We start from the raw sequence: 24,610 nt of genomic DNA on the forward strand, positions 1-24,610 counted from the left end.
AGACATGCATGTATTACACTATTATACTGGACGGTAACTGACGCACCATTGCCGACACACCAAACCTGGAGGCTATCAGACCTGAGTGGTTAAGATGGGAGAGCGGGAGGGGGAAAGGGATCACATTCACATCCACCATCATGCCCGGAGACTAATGTCGCTGTGAGACCAAATAAAGGCATCACAAATTCAAAACCTTAGCTTTTTTTACAGTCACGGCTTCGGTTTATCTGATTCCCCATCATTCTCGTCGAGACCCGGGCAGCAAGCATTCCCCCTTTTCCCTTCCACGTCCTTTGATTGCCTTTTCCAGTCTTGACAATCACTGTGTCCAAATTATTCACCGTGCAAGATCGATCACTACCTGTACTATCTTTTCTTTTCTTCATTTTCTTACCAACAGTTCTTTTTAACTCTTGTCTTGCTGAAGCTCAATTATATTTACAACCGCAGTCCGCAGGTAAATTAAAGTTTCTTACAAACAACAGTTAAAAAAAAGTGCTCCCTCAGCCTGCGGAAGAGTTATTTACCGAGAGTAGCGAGACGCGTCGGTGGCGAGACCGCGTGGCCCAGCAAGGACCTGAGGTCTGCCGGATTGTGTCGGTCGGGGTCAGGGTGTGGGTGTCGCCGGCGAATCGTCAGACGAGGCAATGATCGCCGGCGTCGCATCGCCCTCCCCCTCCGGTCAATGTCTCCCTCCCGTACGTGCTGATGGTGCATGCCGTGACTGAGCTGTGGGCGTGCGACCCACCGCCGGCAGCAGGCACCGCCGTCAACAACAGGCAGCGTCGGTCGGGTGTACCCGCAAAGCTGATACGACGGACGTCGACGGCCCGGCACGACCGCCGACGCAACAGGTGCGCGGACGCGATTGGCTGATTCGACTGACGGGACGCCGCCGGCGTGCTCCGCGAGAGATCTCGACGATGCCGATCACTGATGGCGCTGAAATTTTCCGGCTTCCTTCCTCGTTCAAAATATCCATAGGGAAATCAAACGATCGAGCACACGGCAGAGTACGTAAATTAAACAGCAGTGAGTGATCAGAGCGTCTGAATTTCTGAAAAAAACAAGATGTCATGAGATCAGATCGGAATGCCAGTGACTGCAAATCGATCGAGAAGCAAACAGTAGTAGGGGAAGAATTGAAGCCCCGGGCCGGGCAGCTGCACAGCAGGCAGGGGGGAAGATTAGTGGGTAGTGGTGGGGTCTCTGTTGTGTGGTTTGGGCCATGATTAACTTGGACCCCCCAAAATGCCGCGCTTTGGTCAAGGATCCCAATCATGCCGTGTGTCCATGCAAGGAATCGGTCCTGTTCTCCATCTCCAGCTTTGCCTTTGCCGGTCAAGCTCATCATCATGCTCTTCTATTGCCTACTGCTCTTTGCTCCTGCTCCCACGGTGTTTAGCCTGCCTGTCACTCTAGTAGCTACCTTCCCCGGCCATCATCTCCCACATGCCGACGCTGTGGCCCTTCAGCTCTGTCTGCCTCTCTGCAACTGCCAAGGGAGGAAGAAGACGATATACCTCACTGAATCCTTCCTGATACCACCACCACTTTTTTTTTTTTTTTTTTTGAATCTGATACCACCACCATTTTGCTGTGGTGCCTTGCCTTGCCTTGCCTAATAAAACTACAAGACTAGAAGGACCAAAATGGGCCAGAAGCAGCAGCATTTCCCTTCTTTCAATTCAGCCAGTAACTGCAAGCATCATAAGGCCCATCTGTGTGTAAGGCCCAAAATCTCATGGCCCATAAACATTTGGGCCAACCACGAGCCCACGCCTCCCGGTCCTCCCCTTCCACAGCTTCGTTATCACCTCGCTTCACCGCCTCATCTGCTCTCTTCCCCCTCCTTCCCAAACTGCCGTTGCCTCCCTCCAGGCTCCAGCTTCCTCCGCGCATGGCCTCCATGGCGTTCGCTCTGGCGGGGGCCTTCAAGGGCCTCTCCCTGGCGCCCACCACCACCTCCTTCCTGCGCGGCGACCGCGTCTCGCTCTCCGTCGGCGGCGGCAGCGGCGCCGTGGGCGTGTCGGTGCCGGCGCGGCGGCTCACCATCCAGATGGCGCACAAGAAGGGGGCCGGGAGCACCAAGAACGGACGAGACTCCAAGGGACAGCGCCTCGGGGTCAAGATATACGGCGACCAGGTCGCCAAGCCCGGGGCCATCATCATCCGGCAGCGCGGCACCAGGGTCCTGCCCTCTTCTCTTGCTCCCGTCGATTCCCTTCCCCGTTACTGCTTTGCTTCCTTTACTGTTTGGATTAGTAACACAACCTAGGCTCTTGTCTGCGTGGATACTGGATACTAACTTGTTGACTGGCTCTGCTGGGTGACATAGCTCATCTGACTAGCGTTTGATTGCTGATCAACTGCTGCTGCTGCAGGTTAAGATTATTAGATAGACTCTAAGGCTGTTCTTAAAAAAAGAAACTTGAATTAACCCTAACTTGTGCCTTCATAAGGATGACGGATTGAGAAATGTTAGAATCTTATGATGTACATAGAATGCTTGTCAGTGGGGCGTCACTTCACGCATTGGATGCTACCATTGTGCATTACTGCATTTCCCAACTCTAATCTAACACTCTGCAAATGAGGAAATATTGCAGTTTCTTGCATTTCTCAGATAACAGGACACAAATGTGTTCAACTGCGCTTCCCAGGTGTTTCAGAATTGCTAGCAATGTAACCTTCTAACCTCAATGCACTGTAGAGCCAACTGGTGATGAACTTACTCTGCACACTTGGTCAGACATAGTTGCTCAATACTACGCGTACTGTAAGATGGTCAAATGTGCGTGCCTTGCAAAAGAAAATTCATGAACTAACATAGCTAACATGTCTTATGTTTGGTAGGTCCATCTTTAAGAGCTTACTTACCGCCACGCCTCCAATATTCAACATATCTGTATATTATGGTTACTGTATGGTGTATACCATTGTGTCCTTTGCATAGAGTTCATTTTGGTCCACATTTCTGTTCCTTGCCGCTTTTATTTTTCTTAAATAGATCTTTTGGACATTTCAGGTCTATCCTGGAAATAACGTTGGAATGGGCAAGGATCATACACTCTTTTCTTTGATTGATGGACTAGTCAAGTTTGAGAAGTATGGTCCAGACAAGAAAAAGGTAGCTGTATCTTACTAGTTATTACTTACTGAAATCTGCTTTTACTTGCATCTGAATGAGATCTGGTGGCATACCAGATATATGCTCATCTGACTACCTTTCCTTTAATAGGTAAGTGTTTACCCATATGAGAAAGAGCCTGAAAACCCAAACAGTTACAGAGCAAGGAAGAGAGAGTACTTCCGCATGCGGCGTGAACGGAAGAAGGCAAGAGCGGAGGGAGCTACTGAGCCTCAATTGGTACTAGCTGCTGTTGACAAAAACTCTGAGGCCAGCGCCGACTGCTGATAAGTTTCCTGTGTAGTATTTCTCTTTTTCACAGCCCTTGTTACATATTTTTTCCCTGAATTGTAAGACACATGATCTATATAAGGTTATATTTACATGTTGTTTAGATATGTTCTACATCTTGTGCCCTTTGTGTGGTAGTTATGCTTTAGAGTCACAGTGGGGGTTATTCCAACTTCCTAGACCACAAACTCCACGTAATGGTGTGACCATGTGATGGATGTTTGTCAGAGCTGACCTGAATCTTGAAAATAGTGATACTAAGAGATAGCCTATGTTGCAATGCACCAAGTCATCAACTCATAAACAACATCATCATCGCTGGGAAAGGGGGGGGGGGGGGGGGCTATGTGGTTCAGATCTTATTAGGAGCAACCTTCTCCTTTGTGAAAATGTCCTTTTGAGATGGAGGCCAATAAAGTGGTTTAAGTTTAATTGTGGGGCACAGGCATGCAACCAAACTGTTCCGTTTCCTTTTTTATATTCCTTAAGGACATTGTTAACTGAATCTTCCTTAGTAGTGTTTATATTCCTTAGCTGCCCTGAATCTTGAAAATAGTGGTGCCTGATAGATCCCACCTGTTACAATGCATCAAGACAGCGACATATCGCTGGGGCATGATATGTGGTTCAGGTCTTACTAGAAGCAACTTTCTTCGCCAAAAATAAAAAACACTTTTGACATGGAGGGAGTGAAGGGGTTTAGGTTTAATTGCTACCAGACAATTTAATTTCCTGCTTTTATGTTTTATATTCCTTAGGGACCTAATCACCCACTAGTGTTCTTATAGCCAGTACATTTTTTTTGCAAATAAAAAAATATCACTACTACTTTCTCATATTTATTTTACCAAGAAACGATACTATTGATTTCTGATAACACTGCTCTAGAATAATATAAAAGTAGTAGCGAGTACCAATTCAGTTTGAACAAGGAGAACAATATCCTTAATTATTAGAGCTACAACAAAGTTTAGGCCTTTTCTTAAAGAACCTTGTAGATTAGGCATTGATCTCACATTCAGAAAAGAAATCCTAAAGGGCTATTTTTATAGTGTTTTGCTCCCCCTTTTTTTAAAAACTTTCTTGTGATTTCTGGTGGCTTGCTTTTGCTGAAGCAAAGCAAAGAGGGGCATGAGCCTCAGGTTGGGCTTTCTCCAATAAAATTGGCCTGCCAGAGGGTATTTAAGACCTTTTCCTGGTCCCTCAACTCTAGTGAAACAAGTCAAGAAACACAATACGAAGACATCCCGTGGTGCAGGAGCCGGTATCACTGGTCAGTGATGGCGCCAAATCAAGCATTATTGAAGGCACACCTTGTTTTTCCTCAAGCTTTGTACATGTGGAATCTTTTTCCCCGCTCTCTCTTTCAATGTTCCCAAAAGGCAGAATCTTTCTTTCGTGCATGTGGAATTGTTTGAAAAAGATCGAAACTGGCATCTCATCTCATACTACAATAAGTGGAAATTCATGTGTCATGGTTGTTTTTTGACATGGAGTATTTTCCATGCCTACAAAATTTATTTTCAGACTTTTGGTGTCTTGAAACATTTTAGGAATTCCTTCTCGAGGATTCACTCTCTTGTTTCTTTATACCAGCGATGTTGATGCTGCTTGCAGGATATAATATTGTTGCTCTCACCTTACTAACAAATGCATCTTCAAGAGGCAAGAGCTGAGACCATACATTTGCCCATTAATCTTATAAGAGACCAGTATCTGTAGCCTGTAGGTGATTAAGCATGTGCATAATGTTCTGTACCACAGTTTCACTTAGCACTTTGCGAGTTTGTGAGGAAACGGACATATACCTACAGATATGAAAAAAATAGCTATCATTTTTTTTTCGAATTCAGTCAAATGGTTTGGAGAAGATATGAATGGATGATGACATTATATTAGATGAATATGTCTGAATTTGAGTACTCGGATATGGATACTGAATCTCTGGATTCAGATATGTATGTTCCATCGGATATTGAAGCCCTTCCTTCGGTGCATCTCTTCCCTTCTCACATTTCCAGGAACCCATTGCTGTTTTCATGTGGATTTTGATTGCTGTAAGTCATAGCCATCAGGTACCTTCAGTTTAGTTTAACTAATGTTAACCCTGTTAGCTGGGTAGAATATTGCTAACGCGTTCTCAGAGAATAATATCTTCAAAAGGTACATAATTGACCGGGCATGCTTTGAGCTATTATTCTAACCTGTTTCCTGGCAAAACCATGTTCTCATGAAATGCAGCACTTGCTTGTGGTGTAAAAGTAAGTTCCTGACAATTGTCCTACTTTATTTGAGACCATCCAACCATTGTCCCAATCTATTTTTGATCGCGTGATTCTAAAACCAGATACGTATCTTTTATGATTCAAACTATCAATACTGGCCAAATTTGGTAACCTAATTGATTTTAAGACGGTTTATATTTTCTGAAAACAATAGGGACTAATTTTCTTTTATAAAAAAATCATAGAATTTTATATTTATTTCAATTTAAATAAATCAGAAAAAAATATGACCATTTGCCCAAAATCTGAAACCGTGCATGCTCCGTCTCTACGGCCCAAAAATCTACCATGCAGACTTTCGAAGCCGGCCTGAACGGGGACGAAGAGGCCCACCTAACGGAAGTTTTCCTCCCAAGAAGGCCCGTTGAGGCCTACTCAACGGCCCATCATTTCCGTGACAGGAACGGTGAGATCTCGGCCGTCCAAGCTAGGGCTCGCGGCGTGCCCCCGACCCCTATAAGCACCCAACCCTAGTCCAAAACCCCGCCTCCACTTCACACCCCTCCGCCTCAGCTCCTCGCGCCGCCGCCGCGTCTCCTCTTCTACAGGTAGACCTTTGCCCTTTGCTCGCCGGCTTCCTACCTCCGTTCCGTGCCGCCGGTCGATTGCTTGCTTGTCTGTTCCGGGTTCTTGGTCGACTGCTTAGCCATAGGCTGTGCGATGCGCGCGCGGATCTTGCCGGTGTCTTGATCGGTTGCCTAGCACTGAACGTAGGCTGTGGGATGCTGTCGATGCGTGCGTTGATGTCGCGGCTTGCTCCAGACTGTGCTGCTAACGAGGGCGGGAGCGTTGATTCTTGTTCCCGTGGTATTTGTTGTTCGTCTCTGCTGACTCCGTCGCTGTTGCGTTTTTTTATGTGCAGGTAAGAAGGAGAGGGAGAAGGCAAAATGGTGAAGCACAACAACGTCATCCCCAACGGGCACTTCAAGAAGCACTGGCAGAACTATGTCAAGACATGGTTCAACCAGCCCGCCCGCAAGCAGAGGCGCCGCATCGGTGAGCTCATCGCCCCCTCACCTCTTTCAGCCTACTTATAATATTTCGCGTGCTTCAATTTCAACTAGTGTTTGGCTAATAAACAGTTCGTCCTGCCATGTGCATTGCAATAGCTCATTGTTGTCGATAATGAACCTGTGCAAGGTTTAGTTTGACGTATTGGGTTGCTAAGTTAGTTTTAAGAGCATACTATACTGTTTGCTAGTCTTATTCACACAAGAAGGAATCCCTGATTGAATGTAATATAGTTTTTTCATTGGTCAAACTTTAACACCTGTTAGCTGTGCTGTTCCTTGTTCGTACCTTCCTCCTAGTAATGAGACCTGCACTAGCCAAAGTCTGGATGGCTCCCAAGCCACCCTAACTAAACAGACCCGTTATGTTAATGTTATGTTACTTGACTAGTCTTCTACTGATTGAATTTACTAGCACCAATCGAGATGACCATGAGATGCTAATAGGGTTTGTTCTGCATGTATCTGATTTGCATTGCATTGTATTCCCTTGCTATACAACTATTATGCTATTGATGAAGTAACCCAAAATAAAAGTTCCCTTGCTTTACTCAACAATTACACTCATTTACCAAAACAAATGTTCTTGATGCAGCTCGTCAAAAGAAGGCTGTGAAGATATTCCCACGCCCAACTGCTGGCCCTCTTCGCCCCATTGTTCAATGCCAGACTCTCAAGTACAACATGAAGTCAAGGGCCGGGAGAGGCTTTACCCTTGAGGAGCTGAAGGTGATGCATTGCTCTGTTATTGCCCTTCCATATCAGTTGCCCTTGAGCCATGTGGCTTTCTCAAATGCTGTAGTATGTTTGCATGATGGCACATCTTGATGTTTTTAATCAGTAGCTTGGAAATTTTTGTCTCATTGTAAGTCATAGTTGTATGGTGTTTAGATTTTGTTTCAGACATGGCATCAGGCTTTCATTTTTCCTTCTTGAATTACCTTCTGGTGAATCACTAAAAGTTATTATGTTGATTGCAGGCTGCGGGCATTCCAAAGAAGCTTGCTCCAACCATTGGCATTTCTGTGGATCACCGCCGCAAGAACAAATCCCTCGAGGGACTGCAGGCCAATGTCCAGAGGCTTAAGACATACAAGGCCAAGCTGGTTATCTTCCCAAGGCGTGCTCGCAAGGTCAAGGTATGGGCAGTGATCTTTTCCTTAACAAGGTACCTTTTGAAGGAATTGTCCTAGCTTCTTCAATCTCTAATGCCTTTCATCTACTTTCATCACAGGCTGGTGACTCTACTCCAGAGGAGCTTGCCACCGCAACCCAGGTCCAGGGTGACTACATGCCAATTACTCGTGGTGAGAAGCGCTCAGTTGAGGTTGTGAAGGTTACAGATGAGATGAAGGAGTTTGCAGCCTATGGCAAGCTCCGCCTTGAGCGGATGAACAAGAAACACCTCGGTGCCCGCCAGAAGAAGGCAGCTGAGGCGGAGAAGGAAGATAAGAAGTGAAGTGGCCGAACATAGTACCTGTTTTGTTCTATTCAGCCATTAGTGGATGCTACTACCATCAAGTGCTTGTTCTAAGTTTTTTTTGGGTACTGGAAATAGAGACCAGACAAACATTTTGGTGTCCTACTGTTTGATACCTTGTACTTGTTTGCGAACTCAGCTATCTAATGGGTTATTGAATTCTTGCCCGTTTGCATGGTTATGCCTTGCTTAATTTTTCATGAGATTGCTTGAAATTCATATAGGCACATAGCTGACCTCGGTGCCTATCTGAAATGTGACTTGTGCGGCCTCAGACCACCTTTTAAATCTGGCAACGGTTCCTCTACAGTTGGGTTACTGGCAGGTCTGCCACAAACAGCAGAGGGGGCCAACTGGAGTGGATCTTGTTTGGTTAATTAATTTAAGTTGTATTTATGTTATAATTTGTCATTTAAGGTCAAATGAAATCTACTTCTGTCGGAGTGTTGCTACATGGTTCATGGTTGATTATTACAGGATTTGGTGATGTACTGATCCCCGATGGCATGGCTTATGGATTAACAAAATAAATAGCAACTTCATTTTATCTTCCTCTTCAATAGTTTACTAGCTTCCTAGATGATTTTGCAGGGACTACATGGTTCCTATCAATTACATACGGAGTTCCTATGGGTTGGAAACTTGCGAGTTGGAGGGGAGATTTGCCAAGTCCTTATATTTTGGAGTAGATTTTTTTGGCGATAATTTTGAGTTTTACCAAATTGTTGAAAGGATATTTTCCCTTTTTACCAAAAAAAAATCCAAATAGGGAGTTCATTTGGGAAATTTCTGGAGTTGCTCTAGTGTGACCAATGTAAGTTTTGCTCCGGCATGCTGCAATGCTCATTATCTTCTTTTTTCGCAGACCATGACTCCATGAACCTTGAGAAATTCAGAGAACTAGTGCCTTGGTAGCATGTGGCAGCGGTCCGGTAGAGATGCAAAGCGGCTTGTCCGCGAACACGCAAATATTTTGCGTGTTCAGGGATAACTTGGCCTGCATCTGCATCCCTATAGCCAGTGGGCTGATGCCGTGTTGGAGCAACAGGCACACACCAAAGTGTAAATGAATGGGCAGTTATAGAATTTGTGTTTATGATTGTGAATGAATGGGCAGTTAGAAAATTTGTGTTTATGACGAAGAAAGGTGGACTAATAGAATCATCATCCATGCAGCAATGCTTATCACAAGTTATGCCTTTGCCTGCAGACTTCACAGTCCACACCTCATAATAGTAGTAAAGCTATGATGCAACCACCAACTGGTAATGAAACCCTTTTTCTATCAACAATTGCGATCCCTTTTCTCTGCTCAATTATTATCCTAAAGCATATTCTGTTGGTCTGAGCCATAATTCCACAAACCTTACATGTCTCGCGCGCAATGCATGTTGTGACTTGTGACAGGCAAATTGCAGAAACAAACAGAAACCTTTGTGCTTGCCGTATTCAAGATGGACAAGTTCTACACTGCACTCAACTGGTAGGCTCCTCAGTAGATTTGCAAAAGGGAGGAAATGGGACCTTGGGAGGCGATAATTGCCACTACTGCACTAGGTCTTGTTGGATTGGACATACTGGGCCGAGTTTAACACCATCGTTCCTTAGTCCTTAAGTCTTTGGCTATTGCATGTTGCAACAGTTGAACAGTGGGCGAGCAGAAGATGAATCTATGCTGAATTCTGGTATCATTTGCTGATGCAGTGAAAACTTAACAGATACTCTTAAAATTCAGAGAATGTATAGATTTCAGGATGAAACTTATTTCCAGTGCTACATTAGTCAGTGGAGAAATTGAACATTGTGACTGAAAATCTATGGTTCAGATACACCCAGTGCATACATATATTCTAGTGGAAACTTCTAACATGTTGACTGTTTTGTGTTAATCTTGACTTAATCTCCCAGTCTGTTACTCAATTAAAGGGTAATACCTTTTTGTTGAACTTCTCTGTCAAAGGTGGTATCTACTATCTAGGCATTGCCAGTACTGAAATTTCTTTTGTTGCAAATTGCCTGAAGGGGTAAGTACCAACTTGCTGGATTCAAGTTTTCTAGATCGCTACACCATTCTAATTAACAGGACACAGATGTGTCAGCCCACTGCACTGTTGATCATTTGCTCATGTTCACTGCAGCTTCTGACACAGAAACGTGTTCAACAGGATCCAAACTGATTTCAGGTGCACTTGCACTGACTGTACCATTAGGATACATATTATTACATGAGCAGAAATGGCGAGTAAATATGTATACCACAGTTGATTCTCATAGTGAATCCACCATATGCCCAAATATTTTAGGTGTCACACTGACATTGATACGCTTGTCGTTTTCTTTGAAGAACATATATAAAGCCATGACATGGCAATAGCATTGATTTGGTTTGGACACAATTTGTAGCTATAGGTTTGAAGATGAGTTATATTTGCTTATAATAAGTATGCAGCCGCCCAAACAGTAACAGGGTTTTCGGTTCGAGGAATAGGTTAGTCAATCATCTCTTGACTCCTTACTTTTTATTTGGTTCATGGAATAGAATGGTTGATGCATCATACTTCATTCCTCACAAGCCAATAATTAGTACTAGTATGAGAAAAATGGAGCCATTCTACCCAATTTAAAAAATGGACCATGATACACTACCTCGTCTAGATTGGTTTTGATTCCTAAAACCAAACACTCTATAAGTTGCTGAGGCCTCCGAATGGAATCCAATTGGCTACTGTCATCCAAATTCCAAAATGGAGACCATGCGTCAGGTCAAGGATCAGGTTCATAATAAGAGCAGAGGGACCCAAAGCAACAAAGGTTTTTTTTTTTTTTGAGGTAAAAAGCAGCCAACCACTGTATCTTTTCTGACAACCAGCTGCCCCCACCCACAACACAACACACACAGCATTATCAAATCCCAGATGCCCCCTTGCAAAAAGCAGCATGTGTCTGCATTGCATCTCTTGTCTACCACCAATAGCATTAGCAGATCCATGTCTTGTTCCTTTCACTGACCGCTCTTGCATATGACCCCTCACACTCACACCTCGTCTTCTTCTTCTTCCTCTCCTGACTTTCCATGGCCTACCATCCCCTCCTCCACATATAAAACCCTCTCACCCCCTCCATCCCATCTCATGCATTGTTTTGTGGCCTCCAGCTGAGCCCCCTCAAGGTCTTTCCCTGTACATACACACACTCTTGTAAAGATCCCAGCAGCTACTGCCGTTCCTACTCTCTCTCTCTCTCAGTCCAAATGGATCCCATTAGCATGGAGAAGATCAGGGCCATGAACAAGTACAACAAGAGCAGGAGGCAGCTGCAGCTTCCTACTCTCTCAGTCTACATGGCTGCCACCTTTGTCCTCTGCCTGCTGCTCACTAGCCCTGCCTGGTTCCCTAGGCTGTGCTCGGCCCTTGGCTTTTTCTTCCTCACCACCCTCCCTGACATGGTCAAAGCCTTCTTGCTCAGCCCCAAGTGCCTCTTCGTCGTCGGCAACCTCATCGTCGCCTTCCTCGTCGGGGAGTCTAGGCTGGCTCCGAAGAGGGACGACGACCACCAGCAGCCTTCCTTGGTGAACGAGATACACGAGGAGCACGTGAAGAAGAACACAGCGATGGCCACAAAGGAGACTACCGCAGCAGCAGTGGCGGTGGTGGCGGCTGACCACAGCGCCTTCGTCGGAGCCGCCGTAGTGGAGGAGGAGGTGATGGAGGTGAAGGAAGAGGAAGGAGAAGAGGAGGAGCTGCACAAGAGAGTGGAGGACTTCATTGCAAGGGTCAAGAAGCAAAGGAAGCTGGAGCTCAAGAGCTTCTTCGATGTCGATCGATGACGACTATGATATGGCAGGTGCAAATTGCTGCAAGATTCGCTCGCCCTAAAAAGGATCTGTAATGCTTTGTGCTGCTAGCTATCCTTGATTCTATCACTTGTTAGGTTAAAATGTCAGAGGTAAAACGAGGAGGAGATCTGGAGATGAACCCATTCCACTGTAGGAATTGCAGTGTAACTGAGGTGGAGCCATGGCAAGTAGAGTATATTAGGAAAAAGGAGGCAATGGATGTGTGTGATCTCTGAAAAAGGGTAAAAAAAAAAGGAAGAAAGGTGATGCATGGTGTGTTTCTTATCTTGCTTTATGTCAAAGCTCAATTGGCATGAAACCATGATGATGATGATAGCACTTGTGTACTGGGGAACAAAGAGATCCTGTACTCTCAACCTGATGCTACAAAGTTGTCGGGATAACAGTGAGGACTGACGAACCCAAGAGAGATTCTAAATTGACACTTGTTTCAGTAACCCAAGAGAGATTATAAAAACTAACTCCTGAAATCAGTGGCAGAAAAGTTTTGCAGCTGGTAAAACAAACTAAGTCCGAGTGTTTCCTATAAAAATTATAGTGAAACTAGTCCTTAAAAAAATAGGTCCTTATTTTTATTTTTATTTTTTTTGCATTCTCATCTAGGTTCATGAACTCTCAGACTAACAGTGAGGACTGACTTTTTTTTGAACAATAACAGTGAGGACTGACTAATAGTTATTTGAAGCGGTGACTTATTCAAAATTTACACTTGTTTCAGTAACCCAAGAGAAACTGTAAATGTTAAATCCTGAAATCAGTGGTGGATCGGAGCTACAAAAACCTTTTGAGCCCTAGTAAAACAAACTAAGTCGAGTGTTTCCTATAAAAAAATTGGTGACATGCACTGTGGGCCCTTAAACTTTTTTTGCATTCTCATTTAATTAGGTCAATAAACTCCCTGATTAATTATGGATCCTTCAACTTTTCAAACGGTTCATCCAAACTACTTGAAAAGTTATGGAATCTAGATTATCACTTTGAGAATTTTTGAACTCAAATGAAAATATGGGGAAAGTTTAAAAAACCCATGTCATAGTTCACTCAAAATTATATTTTCAATCTCTAAATTACCATTAAATTATATTGCACACTTACCGATGAGGCCAGGCAGTCGTACTTTTTTTTTACCAGTCATCAGTTTTTTCTCTCATAATAAATCAGCGAACGGTATTTTCAGCCATGACTTTTCAGCGAACAGGCTCTCGCGAACTGAGCATAGCAATGTCATAGTGGAACCTATCCATCTGGCATTACATTTTTAGTGGTAAAATAACAATGCGTGATTAATAATGAGGTGCCTATCATAACCTCATCAATTTCAAGATCTATCGGCATAAATTATCTCTCGCAGATGCTTATTGAGTTTATAGTGCTCAGAACCGGTACGTGTGTATACTCATAGGAGTAAGATTTCTCGTATATGGACCATTTTCTTATAAAAAAATATGCTTTTGCTCAACTGCCAACGCACCTGTGCAGAGGTACGTTACGTTCGCATATATGCTGAAAAACGGCGCATGTGTTGGATCAAATAAAATAGGGGCTTACACACGCAATGCTGAATGTTCAGGCACGGAAAGAAAAAAGGCAACAGATGCATACGCCGTGCTTATTCAGACTTGTCCAACGATATCATACAAGCACAAACACTTATACACCCACACCAATATTTTAGAAATGATACGTACTGCAGATCAAATTTAATTTAGTTTAATCACGACATAAACTAACCGAAAGGATGGATTATCCGGAGCCACTTGTGTTGTGCTGCCCGGCCTCGGCTAGCTTTTGCGGCTGCTGAATCGGATCGGCGTCAGGGTTGCATGCATGCCGTTTCGAGATGAGATCACATATTCTTATCTGAGCCGCACCACACGCACACACGACATGACACGGAAAAGGCGCACTATACTAGGAGTACGAGCACCGCAGCTGATGCGAAAAGGAGAGAAAAAAAATAAGGAGAGAGAAAAAAAAAAAGGTGGCAAAAAAGGGTCTGCACGGATGCATGGCCACGGTGAGATGATCGGATTGCTGTACTGTACGCTCATAGAATAATTCAAGTTGACTTCTTTACAACCGTGGAAATTATTCGCATTGCGCAAAAAAAAAATCAAAAGGTAGAAACTAGAAAGTAAACGTGCACCAGTATTTTCAGGGGGAAAAGTAACATTTGGAATTTCTAAAGTGACAATAGTAGTTAGTAACATGAGAGGTAGTTGTTTTTTACTTGAACAGAGTTAGTTGTAGCAGCTTATCTTCCAGTGAACTCAAATCTCATTTACATTTGTGTCCAAGAATCGGCAAGAACAATGTTTTTACACGACGACATGAGGCCTTTCTTTACCTATACGAAATGGAGCTGTTCCATGTGTAACTATTGAGTCCAAAGCTTCAAACTAGATTCGAGTTAAAGTGCTCTGCTGTTTAGACTGCTAACTTTCTTTCACAAAATCGGAAATGCAGCCACGGGTTCACAGCCCATAACACGCAGTGTCATAACTTGATAACTCCACTCCAAAACCTTGGCCCAGTGTAATTTTTTGTTGTACAAACCACTAATACATATGCTTGGATTCATTATACAACTGGGCTCTCGAAACTCACAAGGGCAAGACTTACACTACAACTCTTCAACAATCTACCCAAACATGTGTATGCCGGAAATAACTTGTAGCGGCAGATCTATTTGCTGAACTTGTGTGCTACGGCAGGCTCCCTTAGCGTGTCCCAAACCTGTCAAAGATGCAAAACAATGTCCATCAAAGATAAGTCGTACAACAAAGGCATTGCTTCAACACCATACAGAGATGAGCGAGGTGATTACTTTTAGTTTGCCTTTTGAACCTCCACATGCTAATAGGAAGGGGCTGTCATTTGAAAATGATACCGAAAAAATAGCTCCCTGGAAAAATCAAGTGTATAAGCGATACAAATAAAACAAATTCTTTCAAAAGTAAACATCTAGTTCATTTGAAAACATACAAGCTTTGGATTTTGGGAGGCAATGCATGATGGTTTGTCGTTTGATAGATCCCATAGTTTCACCTACATTTGCAGATATGTTAGCAAACATGTTTAACCATATCTATATGCAACCAAACTATTGTAATGTCCTTACCATTTTATCAACCGAGCCTGTTGCAAGAAACTGCAAGAAAAGAAACTAGCATCAGTAATCTGGACTTGTGGATGCATTTCTCTCCCTGTTTAGCACAGAACTATATACCAAAAAGAAAAACATACGTTGGGGGCAGACGGGTTGAAGGAGATGGAAGACACAGCCTTATCGTGTGCATGAAGGGTATACATAGGCTGGCCAGAAGAACTTGATGAAGCTGTTCGCTTATCGAAGGCTTGAACCATCCCATTTTCAAGACTGACCTGGGAGATCATACAGAACATTCAGAAAATACAAGTACACTGTTGCATGTCATAACATCAAAGAGATATACATAATAAGAAAACTGCAGATCAGTCTAACCAACTACTTCATGTCTAGGGTCCAAAAGAAAAAAAGAGTGTCGTGTATTGCAAGCACTGGAGATGAATCTGAACAAATTTTCACTAAATCATGGTGGTTGAACATGGTCCACCAACTAACATCATAAACTTTTTCCCACACAATACTCATGTCGTTTGCCTTCAAAGAGGGAGTCACTAACTATATCCATCTAGATTTCAACTGGTTCTTGTTTTTCAGCAACTTCTCACATTCTTTAGACTACACAGATAAAAGAGTTTAGATATGCAGAAAACAACTGTAAGTTTCATTTACTCACCACAAATGAGTGTTCATTGTGTGGATTCCAAGCTAAACTTTCCACATCTGCTTCAACAGACCATTTATGGCAACTCTGTCCACCATCTTTCATATCATTCTGTAAATTAAAATGTTGGGCCTATATCAATAAAGAATAATTCAATAGGTAATAAACATGATAACTGGTAGATGCATTACCACGGCAACTGTTTTGTCAAAGGATCCGCTAAGAAGAACTTCAGGTGACTGTGGGCTCCATGCAACTGCTTGAACCTGCAAGTCCAGTAAATAAAGGAAATAAAAATTGTACATCAACATCATTTATCAGAATCAGTCCAAAATGACAAAAAAAAGATAGTTATCAATCCTTGCCTTGTCATCATGGTGTTCTAGTGTGACTGCACATTTACCAACAGCTACGTCCCAGATTTTCACAGTTGTGTCAGCACTTGCACTAGCTAGAACATTCCTGGAGTTCGTAAAATAAATCAAACATCAGGTGCTTAATAAGTGAAGAGACACACCATCACTTGGGTTGAAATGAAAACTCACCTCACTTCCTTGTTCCATGCAAGACCAAGCACAGAACTTCTGTGACTTCCTTTCTTATACTTTTTCCCCTGCAAGAGAGAAAAGTGTAGCTCACAAAGACTGGAGAAAAAATATAAATGAATGTTCACTTGCATAGATTGAAATGCACATCATACTATCATGAAAGAAAAATGTGCTAACAATCTTTGTTCTGGGTAAGTACATTCATCCAATCAGCATCATGCTGTTAGGCATTCACATGAGAACCATTAGCTGCATTAATCACTCTGATACGCAAGCAAACTGAACCTAAGAAGAACCCCCAGTGATGTCGCTTGCATCTAAGGAAAGACCATAGTAAAAAATATTCGTGAATCTGGCCAAAAGTTTAGCAGACAATTAACCAGAAAGATAATGCACCAGCACCACATGGTAAGCTAAACACATTTCACAACAGAAAAAATTAATAGTAAATAGTGTCATCAACAAAAATCAACAGAGTAATGAGATAAACTGCCAGTGTTACTTTGGGAGTTTGGTAAAGCTGTAAGTCAGGAGAGCAAGATGTTTAGCATAACATCCAGAAAAATAACCTACAGAAGTATGATAGCCCAAATCTCATTCAAGATTAGAGATAGGTGCAAACCTTTTTGCCCTTTGCCTTCTTCTTTTTTGAAAGTCCTCCTAGCACCATGTGCGGCTGCAATTCATCAACCTGTTGACAAATATCAAAGGTCCATCAAATAACATAGCAACTGTTTCGCAATGAGGCACCTCATGGTTATAGCCCTAGCCATACCATATCTAAGTCCCATATTTCAATGGCAGGATCCATGGTTCCAACAGCTACAAAATTCCCTGTGATATTGACGTGCAGAGAAAGCAACAGAATCACAGAATCAGATAAGTTCCTTCCTCCAAAGAAATAAATTGGTACCCCTTATTTTAACACGCAGTTTTACCTTTTTCGCCACCTTTGAGATTAAAATCCATCCAAGCAGTGCAGAGCGGAAAATCAGCAAGAGGAACATCATGATGCACAAAGATATTTTGTTCACCATCATCTGTTTCTTCAAGAATGTTGACCTGTCATCCAAATAATTTAACAAGTACAAAAACTAATAGCATAAGACAGTCTGGCAAGTCATTCAGGCAGGGCAAGAAATGGAAAGTAATGTGACCTGACTGTATTTTTACATGGACAGACACTAAGAGCACGTGCTGGGATCAATTTCCAAACACAAATTTACTAACTACAACCAGTATTGCTACATCAGTGGGCACCTAGAAGAGATTTTAGTAACAAACTAACAAACCATGTTCTATTACTACAGGAAAATACTTAAGACCCTGTTTGGATCCTCTGAGATACTCCATCCATACCCGAAACTCTTGACGTTTAGGACATGATTGTGGTAACCAAGGAGTGATTAATTTGGGGGTATTTTTCCTCCTTTGCCCTTAAATAGGTCTGCGGGTGCATTCTTTCCAAGAAAGTTTCGCAGTCCAGATGGCTAGTGCGCGGGGGTGTTGGCCCTGAGGTCGTCGGTTCGATACCTCGCAGACGCCCTTTTTTCGTGCAGCACTTAGTTTTGGCCAGGGGCAATTGCGTCAAGTTTCCTTCTCCATGGCCCAGAAAATCAACCTTTGTAAAAAAGGCAACAAAGTTTCGCAGTTCAGATGGCTAGTGCGTGGGGGTGTTGGCCCTGAGGTCGTTGGTTCGATACCTCGCGGACGCCCTTTTTTCATCCAGCGCTTAGTTTTGGCCAGGGGCAATTGCGTCAAGTTTCCTTCTCTGCGGCCCAGAACGTCAACCTTTGTAAAAACGGCAACGTTGCCCAGAACATCAGGAATTTCGGGTATGGAGGGAGTAACTATTAGCAGTGTAAGTGTTAGCTGGAGGGAATCAGCTTTTGTTAGCTAGGTGGTAGGCAAGACACTAGCCAGACTATTAGCTGGGGATCCAAACGGGACCTAAATTAATTTTTAGCAGTTAATTGTTAGCTCTAGGGGATCCAAACAGGCCAACTCTTACAAGAAAAAACATGGCTGTTTTTTTAGCAAAATCAGAAAATATGCTAACTGTGCTTGCCTGAAGAGAGAAGATATCATCCTCACTGTGTGCGCAGACAATAACAAAATCGGTAGGCATGATCATCTTATCTTCAATGTCCGAATCATCGTCGTCGTCGTCATCCTCCTCCTCCTCCTAATAAGGTACGGAAAATGTATCAATTTGCATTCATTTGTTTCTATCATCAGTACACAAACAACGAAAGTAAAACAGCAGAGTTAGTGAACTCACATTGTTCTTCTTGAGATAGGGGTCCATTCCGTTGTCCGGATAGTACAAGTCCCCCAAACCGGAGCCGATAACATCAATCTCTAACATAATCATAGGTTAAGAATTCATCCATCGCCTCAGCTCACCTGGTCTGACTGAATTAATAAGCAGGAGGATGAATGGAAGAGAAGACGCCCACCTTCGTCCTCATCATCGTAAGCATCCATGTTGAGCTCGCGGAGCCCATCAGCAACATCGTCCACCTTACTGGAGCCCTTGCCAAGCGCCTTGGCTACGGCCTTGGCCCGGGCAGCCTCATCCACCTCCTCCACCTCTGCCGCACCGTCGAGTTCCATGGTGCCAGCATCATCGTCCTCGTCAGCGTCGCTCCCGGAGCTGGAGACAAGTTACACGGCAAGAAAAATGAAACCAAGTCAGGGCGCGCAATGCTGGAGACAAACAGGTTACATATAAAACAAAAAATCGACACTATTGCTGGAAGTAGAGCGGGCGATGCAAGGAGAGAGAGAGAGGTAGGGGGGGAGGAAGGCGGTGCTCACCCTCCGCTCAGGGCGAAGGTCTTCATGGCCTCGGCGATCTCCTCCTGCGTGGGCGGGTCGGCGACGACGGGCATGCTCTTGGCGGCGCCCCTGGGCACCCAGGATATGGCGGAGATCATCCCCGTGAGCGAGTCCTCCTCCATCGGATGAGATGAGCGAGTCCTCTCTCTTCTCTGATGGTTTTGTCGCGGAAGTGGCGCGTGGCGGGAAGCGGAGGAGGCCGGCGGCGAGGGAGAAAGAGAGAGAGTATTGGAGAGGAGGTGGTGGCTGTGCCGACCAAGGAAGAGCGGTGGGGGGCTAGGGTTTAGATGAGTGGGTTGGCCTGGGCCGTGCGTTCGGACGCGTCGCGTCTGCAGCGCAGCAAGAGAAAGAAGGAAGGAACGCGGTTCGAAATTGGGCTGACCGGCTGACACGTATTGTCGCTAGATGGGCCGGCTGTCTTTGGGCTTGCTAGAAGGGTTCCATGTAATTTTCGCGCACTTAGGTAGTTTTTTTTTAAAAAAAAAAGTCCTATTACCTCATGGATGATAATATTTTTCTCCTTATTAAATTCTAGAGATTAGATATAGGAAGACGGGGGGGGGATAGCTTGAAAATTCTAGGAACTTCCCAAAACATTATAATTGATGTCAAAACAAGTTTTAAAAACTTTGCATAACAAACATCAGATGTAACAAACCGGCAAGAATGTGTTTGACGCTAAATATGTGTGTAGCATTCTTGTTGGTTGCATCTGATATTTTCTAGTAACATTATAACATAATTAATTAGAATGTTTTTTGAAATTTTTCATAATTATTTTTATATAATTTCCCATTTTATTGACCTCTAGAGATATTTTTATGAGCTCTTAGGTCCACAGATCCCATGATTTTTCTCATAATTTTATAATCTTAGAGTCATTTTTCATGGTTTAAAAAATTCATTAGGTATTTATTATTTTTTAAAATGAATTTAAAATAATGAAATCATCTTCAAAACCTTTTCTAATCTGAGCAGGGAGGTACTTTAAATGGTTTTGAGAGTCGGGAAGAATAAGATGTGTGGTTTCAAAGTTGGAGAAGACAAACCAGACAATGGCAATTATTCAAGGGGATAACATGTACGTTCATTCCCCTAAATCCGCACACGTTATATACCCTCGACAAAGACAAGGACGTACAGTATACATGCCGTGTACGTAACATATGGATGAGGAATGAGGCCTTATTTAGTTTCCAAAATTTTTTAAGATTTCATGTCATATCGAATCTTACGGCATATGCATGAAGTATTAAATATAGACAAAAAAAAAACTAATTACACAGTTTGACTGTAAATCGTGAGACGAATCCTTTGATACTAGTTAGTCTATAATTAAATAATATTTGCTACAAACAAACGAAAGTGCTACAGTAGCGAAATCTAAAAAATTTCTCGAACTGAATCAGGCCTGAGGATGACTGGGTCTTTGGGTAAGCGGATAATGTTCTACGAATTAATTAGAAGTCAAAGTCATGTACCTACATGTGTGACACTGAACCCATCACGGCCGGCATGCATGTCCGCCGCTCCAATCATGCATCTATATTTCCTTGGTGCGTGACCAGGCCAGCAGACACCGTTGACCGGTTGTGTACACGCATGTTCTCGCTCCATGCAGCCTAAATCTGGATGGACAGAAGGAAATTAAACACAGGAGGATCAGAGAATAACTGTGTGCTAGGTTAGCTAGGTTTAGCTTATAGCTATACAACGCATGCAAAAACGTGCAACAATCTGATATGCAGCATGTACAAGTGTCACTTATGACAATCGCAATCGCAATCGTCGCAAGAAGCAAATTGATGGGCCGTGTCGACCACGAGGCAATTGAGTGTTTGTGATGATGATCGTCTATCGCGCATTTGGGAGACAAGCTTAAGTGCGCAGCTTTATTGATTCCTGTTCCTCCGTTGATAAGTTCCCATCCACCCAAAGGATCGGGACGGTGTTGTGTTGCGTGGAACCAAAAACCCTAGCAGAGAATTAGGTGGCCATATACGTACTATATATACCTGATGCATCAGCTAGTGGTAGCGAAATCGAAAACATCAACTACGTACGTACCTGAGGCAACATGCCAACATGCAACGCACGGCGTCCTTTCACCGTATCGATCAGCTAGCTCAGCCCACACCGAACTGTGGATGAGCTTTAATTAGGTACGGTAAGATGCCGTGTCGATCGTCGTCGTTATCCCTTTATTTAATTTACTTATTTATTTATCAACAATAATACTTGCATATAATGCATGATACGATATTATATTATACTTAGGTCAGTTTTGATGGAGGTTTTATGTTCTGGTTTGCAATATATTCTTACTAGTATGTCATGTAATATCTATCGCTTGGGAATAGATGAGTAGTCACGGGGTGCATAGGAGTCCCCGACAATGCAAGTTTAGTTTGGCGGGAATCTATGTTGATATGCATGCATGTGATGATAAGCAGCGGTTGATTGATGAGATATATATATGGATCAGTAGCGGAAGTAGATTGCAGCAACGACAAGTGCACGGTACACGGCAGTATAGAGCCCAAATCCACTTATACGGTCGTTCAGCACATTCATTCCGAGCGAACGATCTAACAACAAACGATAAGGCTTAACCCCCTCCCGTGCGTTGAAGTCATTGATGATGTCAGGTTGAAAAAAGCAAAACATTTATTTCAAAATGTTATAACTTCTGAATAGTATATCTATTTTTATTTTCGTCTTCATCACTGTGTTCTATGTGACGAGACGAACAAAACTAGACCCCACTTACATATGTTTCGAAAAATTTTATTTTATTAGTAATTTATCTATATCATAGAATAATATATAATTTATAGGCTATAACTTATAAGAATAACTTATAACATATAACTTAGCATATTTCTACTAATTTGTATATTTAAGTTTTGAATATAACTTATACACCTAACTTTACATCTAAACCATTCATTAAGTTATATAACTTATAAGTTTTAAATATAACCTATATGTCTAACTTTACATAAGTTGTGTTTTATAATTTTTGTATTTCTAAATTTTGGTTTATTCATTTGTCTGTTAATGACTTTTGTGTTTGTAGTTTTGGCACAAGTTAGTTAATTCGTTTCTTTGTGTTTAATAACTTTTATACATAAAAGGTGTTTTATAGCTCTTAAGATTTTAAGTTTTTCGCATAAGTTATAATTTATAACTTTCATGGCATAAGTTATATGATGTAAGTTAATATACATAAATTGGTAGCAGGAAAAATAAATCTTTGAAACATGTGCAAGTGGGATCTAGTTTTGTTCGTCTCGTCGCGTAGAACACATCAGTGCAGACGAAATTAAAAAAAGATACACCGTTCAGAAGTTATAGTATTTTGAAATAAATATTTCTCTTTTTTAATGACGTCGAATATAGAGGCGCTGTGGGGAAGAAGCGTTGTGCATGCACAGTGAGCTTTGCTGACCGGTTACCAAAAAGAGAAATGAGTGAGATTTTTTTTCTAAATAAGGTATGTCTGAAATTAACCGTTTGTTTTGTTATGAGTGAACGTTCGTAATTTAGTGGGTCCGAGCGAGGTAGCCGGCAGCCAGCACGGGCGCGCGCCCGCCTACCAAACCGGTGACTTGACTTGGATGCCCTCTTGTCCCAGCTCATGTGGCAAGGCATGAAGGCAACCACGCCCTTGCATTGCTGTTGCGTAGTCGTACTAGTACGAGTACTACTAGGCTACTGTTTACTCCTGCGCACGTACACTTGTCACACCCAATCAGACAATCGGCGTTTTTCCCGCTGTCAGTTCCGAATTCGCGGCTGTCGGGTGAGTCACATCGAATCTTGCGGCACGTATGAAGCATTAAATATAGACGAAAACAAAAACTAATTACACAGTGTACCTATAAATCGCGAGACGAATCTTTTGATCCTAGTTAGTCTATGATTGGATAATATTTGCCACAAACAAACGAATGTGCTACAGTAACGAAATCCAAAAATTTTCACAAACTAAACAAGGCCAGCCAGCCGGGGAGGGTCCGGCTGGATTTCTCATCCTTGGGAGGGCTAGCTTCTAGCCTCGCGCCGTATTTAGGCCTTATTTAGTTAAAAAAAATTGTAATTTTTTAAAAAATGTTTCGTCATATCGAATCTTATGAAACATACATGACGTATTAAATATAAATTAAAAACACATAGTTGTATGGTTTATCTATAATTTGCGAGATATTTTTTTTATCTAGTTAGTTTATGATTGGACGAAATTATAAATAAAAGTTGCTACAATGTATATTTTACAAATAAAAATTCAAACTAAAAACAAGGCCTTAGGCCCTGTTTAGTTCCCCACCCAAAATTTTTTCATCCATCCCATCGAATCTTTAGACACATGCATGGAATATTAAATGTAGATAAAAAAATAAACTAATTACAATCGCGAGACGAATCTTTTAAGCCTAGTTACTCCATGATTAGCCTTAAGTGCTACAGTAACCCACATATGCTAATAACAGATTAATTATGCTTAATAAATTTGTCTTGCAGTTTCCTGACGATTTGTTTTTTTATTAGTTTTTAAAAACCTCTCCCGACATCCTTCCAACACATCCGATGTGACACCCAAAAAATTTTCGTTACCAATCTAAACAGGCCCTTATCCGTTAGAGTTTTCCATCCGTGCCATCAAATCAGACGTCAAACAGGCGACGCGGACGTCCGCACCGCCGCCACCACCAACCAGTCCATCCACGACCACCGCTAACAGTCAGAAATATCTCCGGCGAATCATCCCACACTGCAGTCATCAGCAGCAGCCAATCAGGAATCTTGGATGGAGCACTAGCTAGCAGGCGCATCTAAAAAAAATGAGGCCCATTTTAAAACAACAAACAAAGACCTAATATCTGTTGTCAAAGTACAAATAATAATAACAAATATCAATATAATATAAAGATAATTTCTAAAATATTAACTAAATAAAATAGGTGTTGGGTATAAAATTTATACTAGACAATGATCTTCATTTGGCATTCCAATTTGGGTCTAGCCGATTAGAATTGTGATTAGATCTCGACTCTGGAGCGACAAACAATGGTAACGGAGAAACAAGTCTAAGAGATAAAGCCACAAACTCACTTGCCGGTCACGGACTTTTCTAACTCACGATCGTAGACTCAATGTGTGGTGTTTGTCTTCTAAAAAAGATAGCAGACCATGTTTATTGAGACTATGATTGATTTACTAATTAAAATAAGGCTATAATTGCTAAATATATACTTAAGACACTTAATAAATTTTAGGACCATAAATTTTGGAGACCAAGTTTCATGGCACATCCCGCACGGGCCCGAGGACGCCATAGCTAGCAGTCCAATCGAGCGGTCTGCTCAAACTCAAGTGTCCCGGAAGACTCGGCC

General features: G+C 42.5%; 4 protein-coding genes across 4 annotated transcripts; 3 read left to right on the forward strand and 1 right to left on the reverse strand.

The window, feature by feature from the left end:
• LOC8059374 (50S ribosomal protein L27, chloroplastic) lies at nt 1,836–3,538 on the forward strand. The gene is made up of 3 exons (XM_002456824.2): nt 1,836–2,194; nt 3,032–3,133; nt 3,245–3,538. Exons 1-3 carry the CDS (start codon nt 1,904–1,906, stop codon nt 3,419–3,421), a joined length of 570 nt encoding a protein of 189 aa, XP_002456869.1. The 5' UTR covers nt 1,836–1,903; the 3' UTR covers nt 3,422–3,538.
• On the forward strand, nt 6,117–8,380 carry LOC8079817 (60S ribosomal protein L13-2). Its single transcript, XM_002456825.2, has 5 exons — nt 6,117–6,257; nt 6,572–6,705; nt 7,315–7,448; nt 7,700–7,858; nt 7,954–8,380. Exons 2-5 carry the CDS (start codon nt 6,597–6,599, stop codon nt 8,176–8,178), a joined length of 627 nt encoding a protein of 208 aa, XP_002456870.1. The 5' UTR covers nt 6,117–6,257; nt 6,572–6,596; the 3' UTR covers nt 8,179–8,380.
• LOC8079818 lies at nt 11,276–12,370 on the forward strand. The gene has a single exon (XM_002456826.2). The coding sequence runs from the start codon at nt 11,450–11,452 to the stop codon at nt 12,023–12,025; it is 576 nt and encodes a 191-aa protein (XP_002456871.1). The 5' UTR covers nt 11,276–11,449; the 3' UTR covers nt 12,026–12,370.
• LOC8079819 (uncharacterized WD repeat-containing protein C17D11.16) lies at nt 14,315–19,526 on the reverse strand. Its single transcript, XM_002458958.2, has 16 exons — nt 19,194–19,526; nt 18,833–19,029; nt 18,655–18,734; nt 18,442–18,558; nt 17,312–17,435; nt 17,149–17,207; nt 16,996–17,064; nt 16,371–16,438; nt 16,191–16,287; nt 16,017–16,091; nt 15,838–15,936; nt 15,302–15,439; nt 15,177–15,206; nt 15,041–15,103; nt 14,883–14,960; nt 14,315–14,791 (listed from the first exon to the last, which is right to left on the reverse strand). The coding sequence occupies exons 1-16, from the start codon at nt 19,334–19,336 to the stop codon at nt 14,741–14,743; spliced, it is 1,488 nt and encodes a 495-aa protein (XP_002459003.1). The 5' UTR covers nt 19,337–19,526; the 3' UTR covers nt 14,315–14,740.

The sequence above is a fragment of the Sorghum bicolor genome, chromosome 3 (assembly GCF_000003195.3).
Source record: "Sorghum bicolor cultivar BTx623 chromosome 3, Sorghum_bicolor_NCBIv3, whole genome shotgun sequence".
Classification (NCBI taxonomy): Eukaryota; Viridiplantae; Streptophyta; class Magnoliopsida; order Poales; family Poaceae; genus Sorghum; species Sorghum bicolor.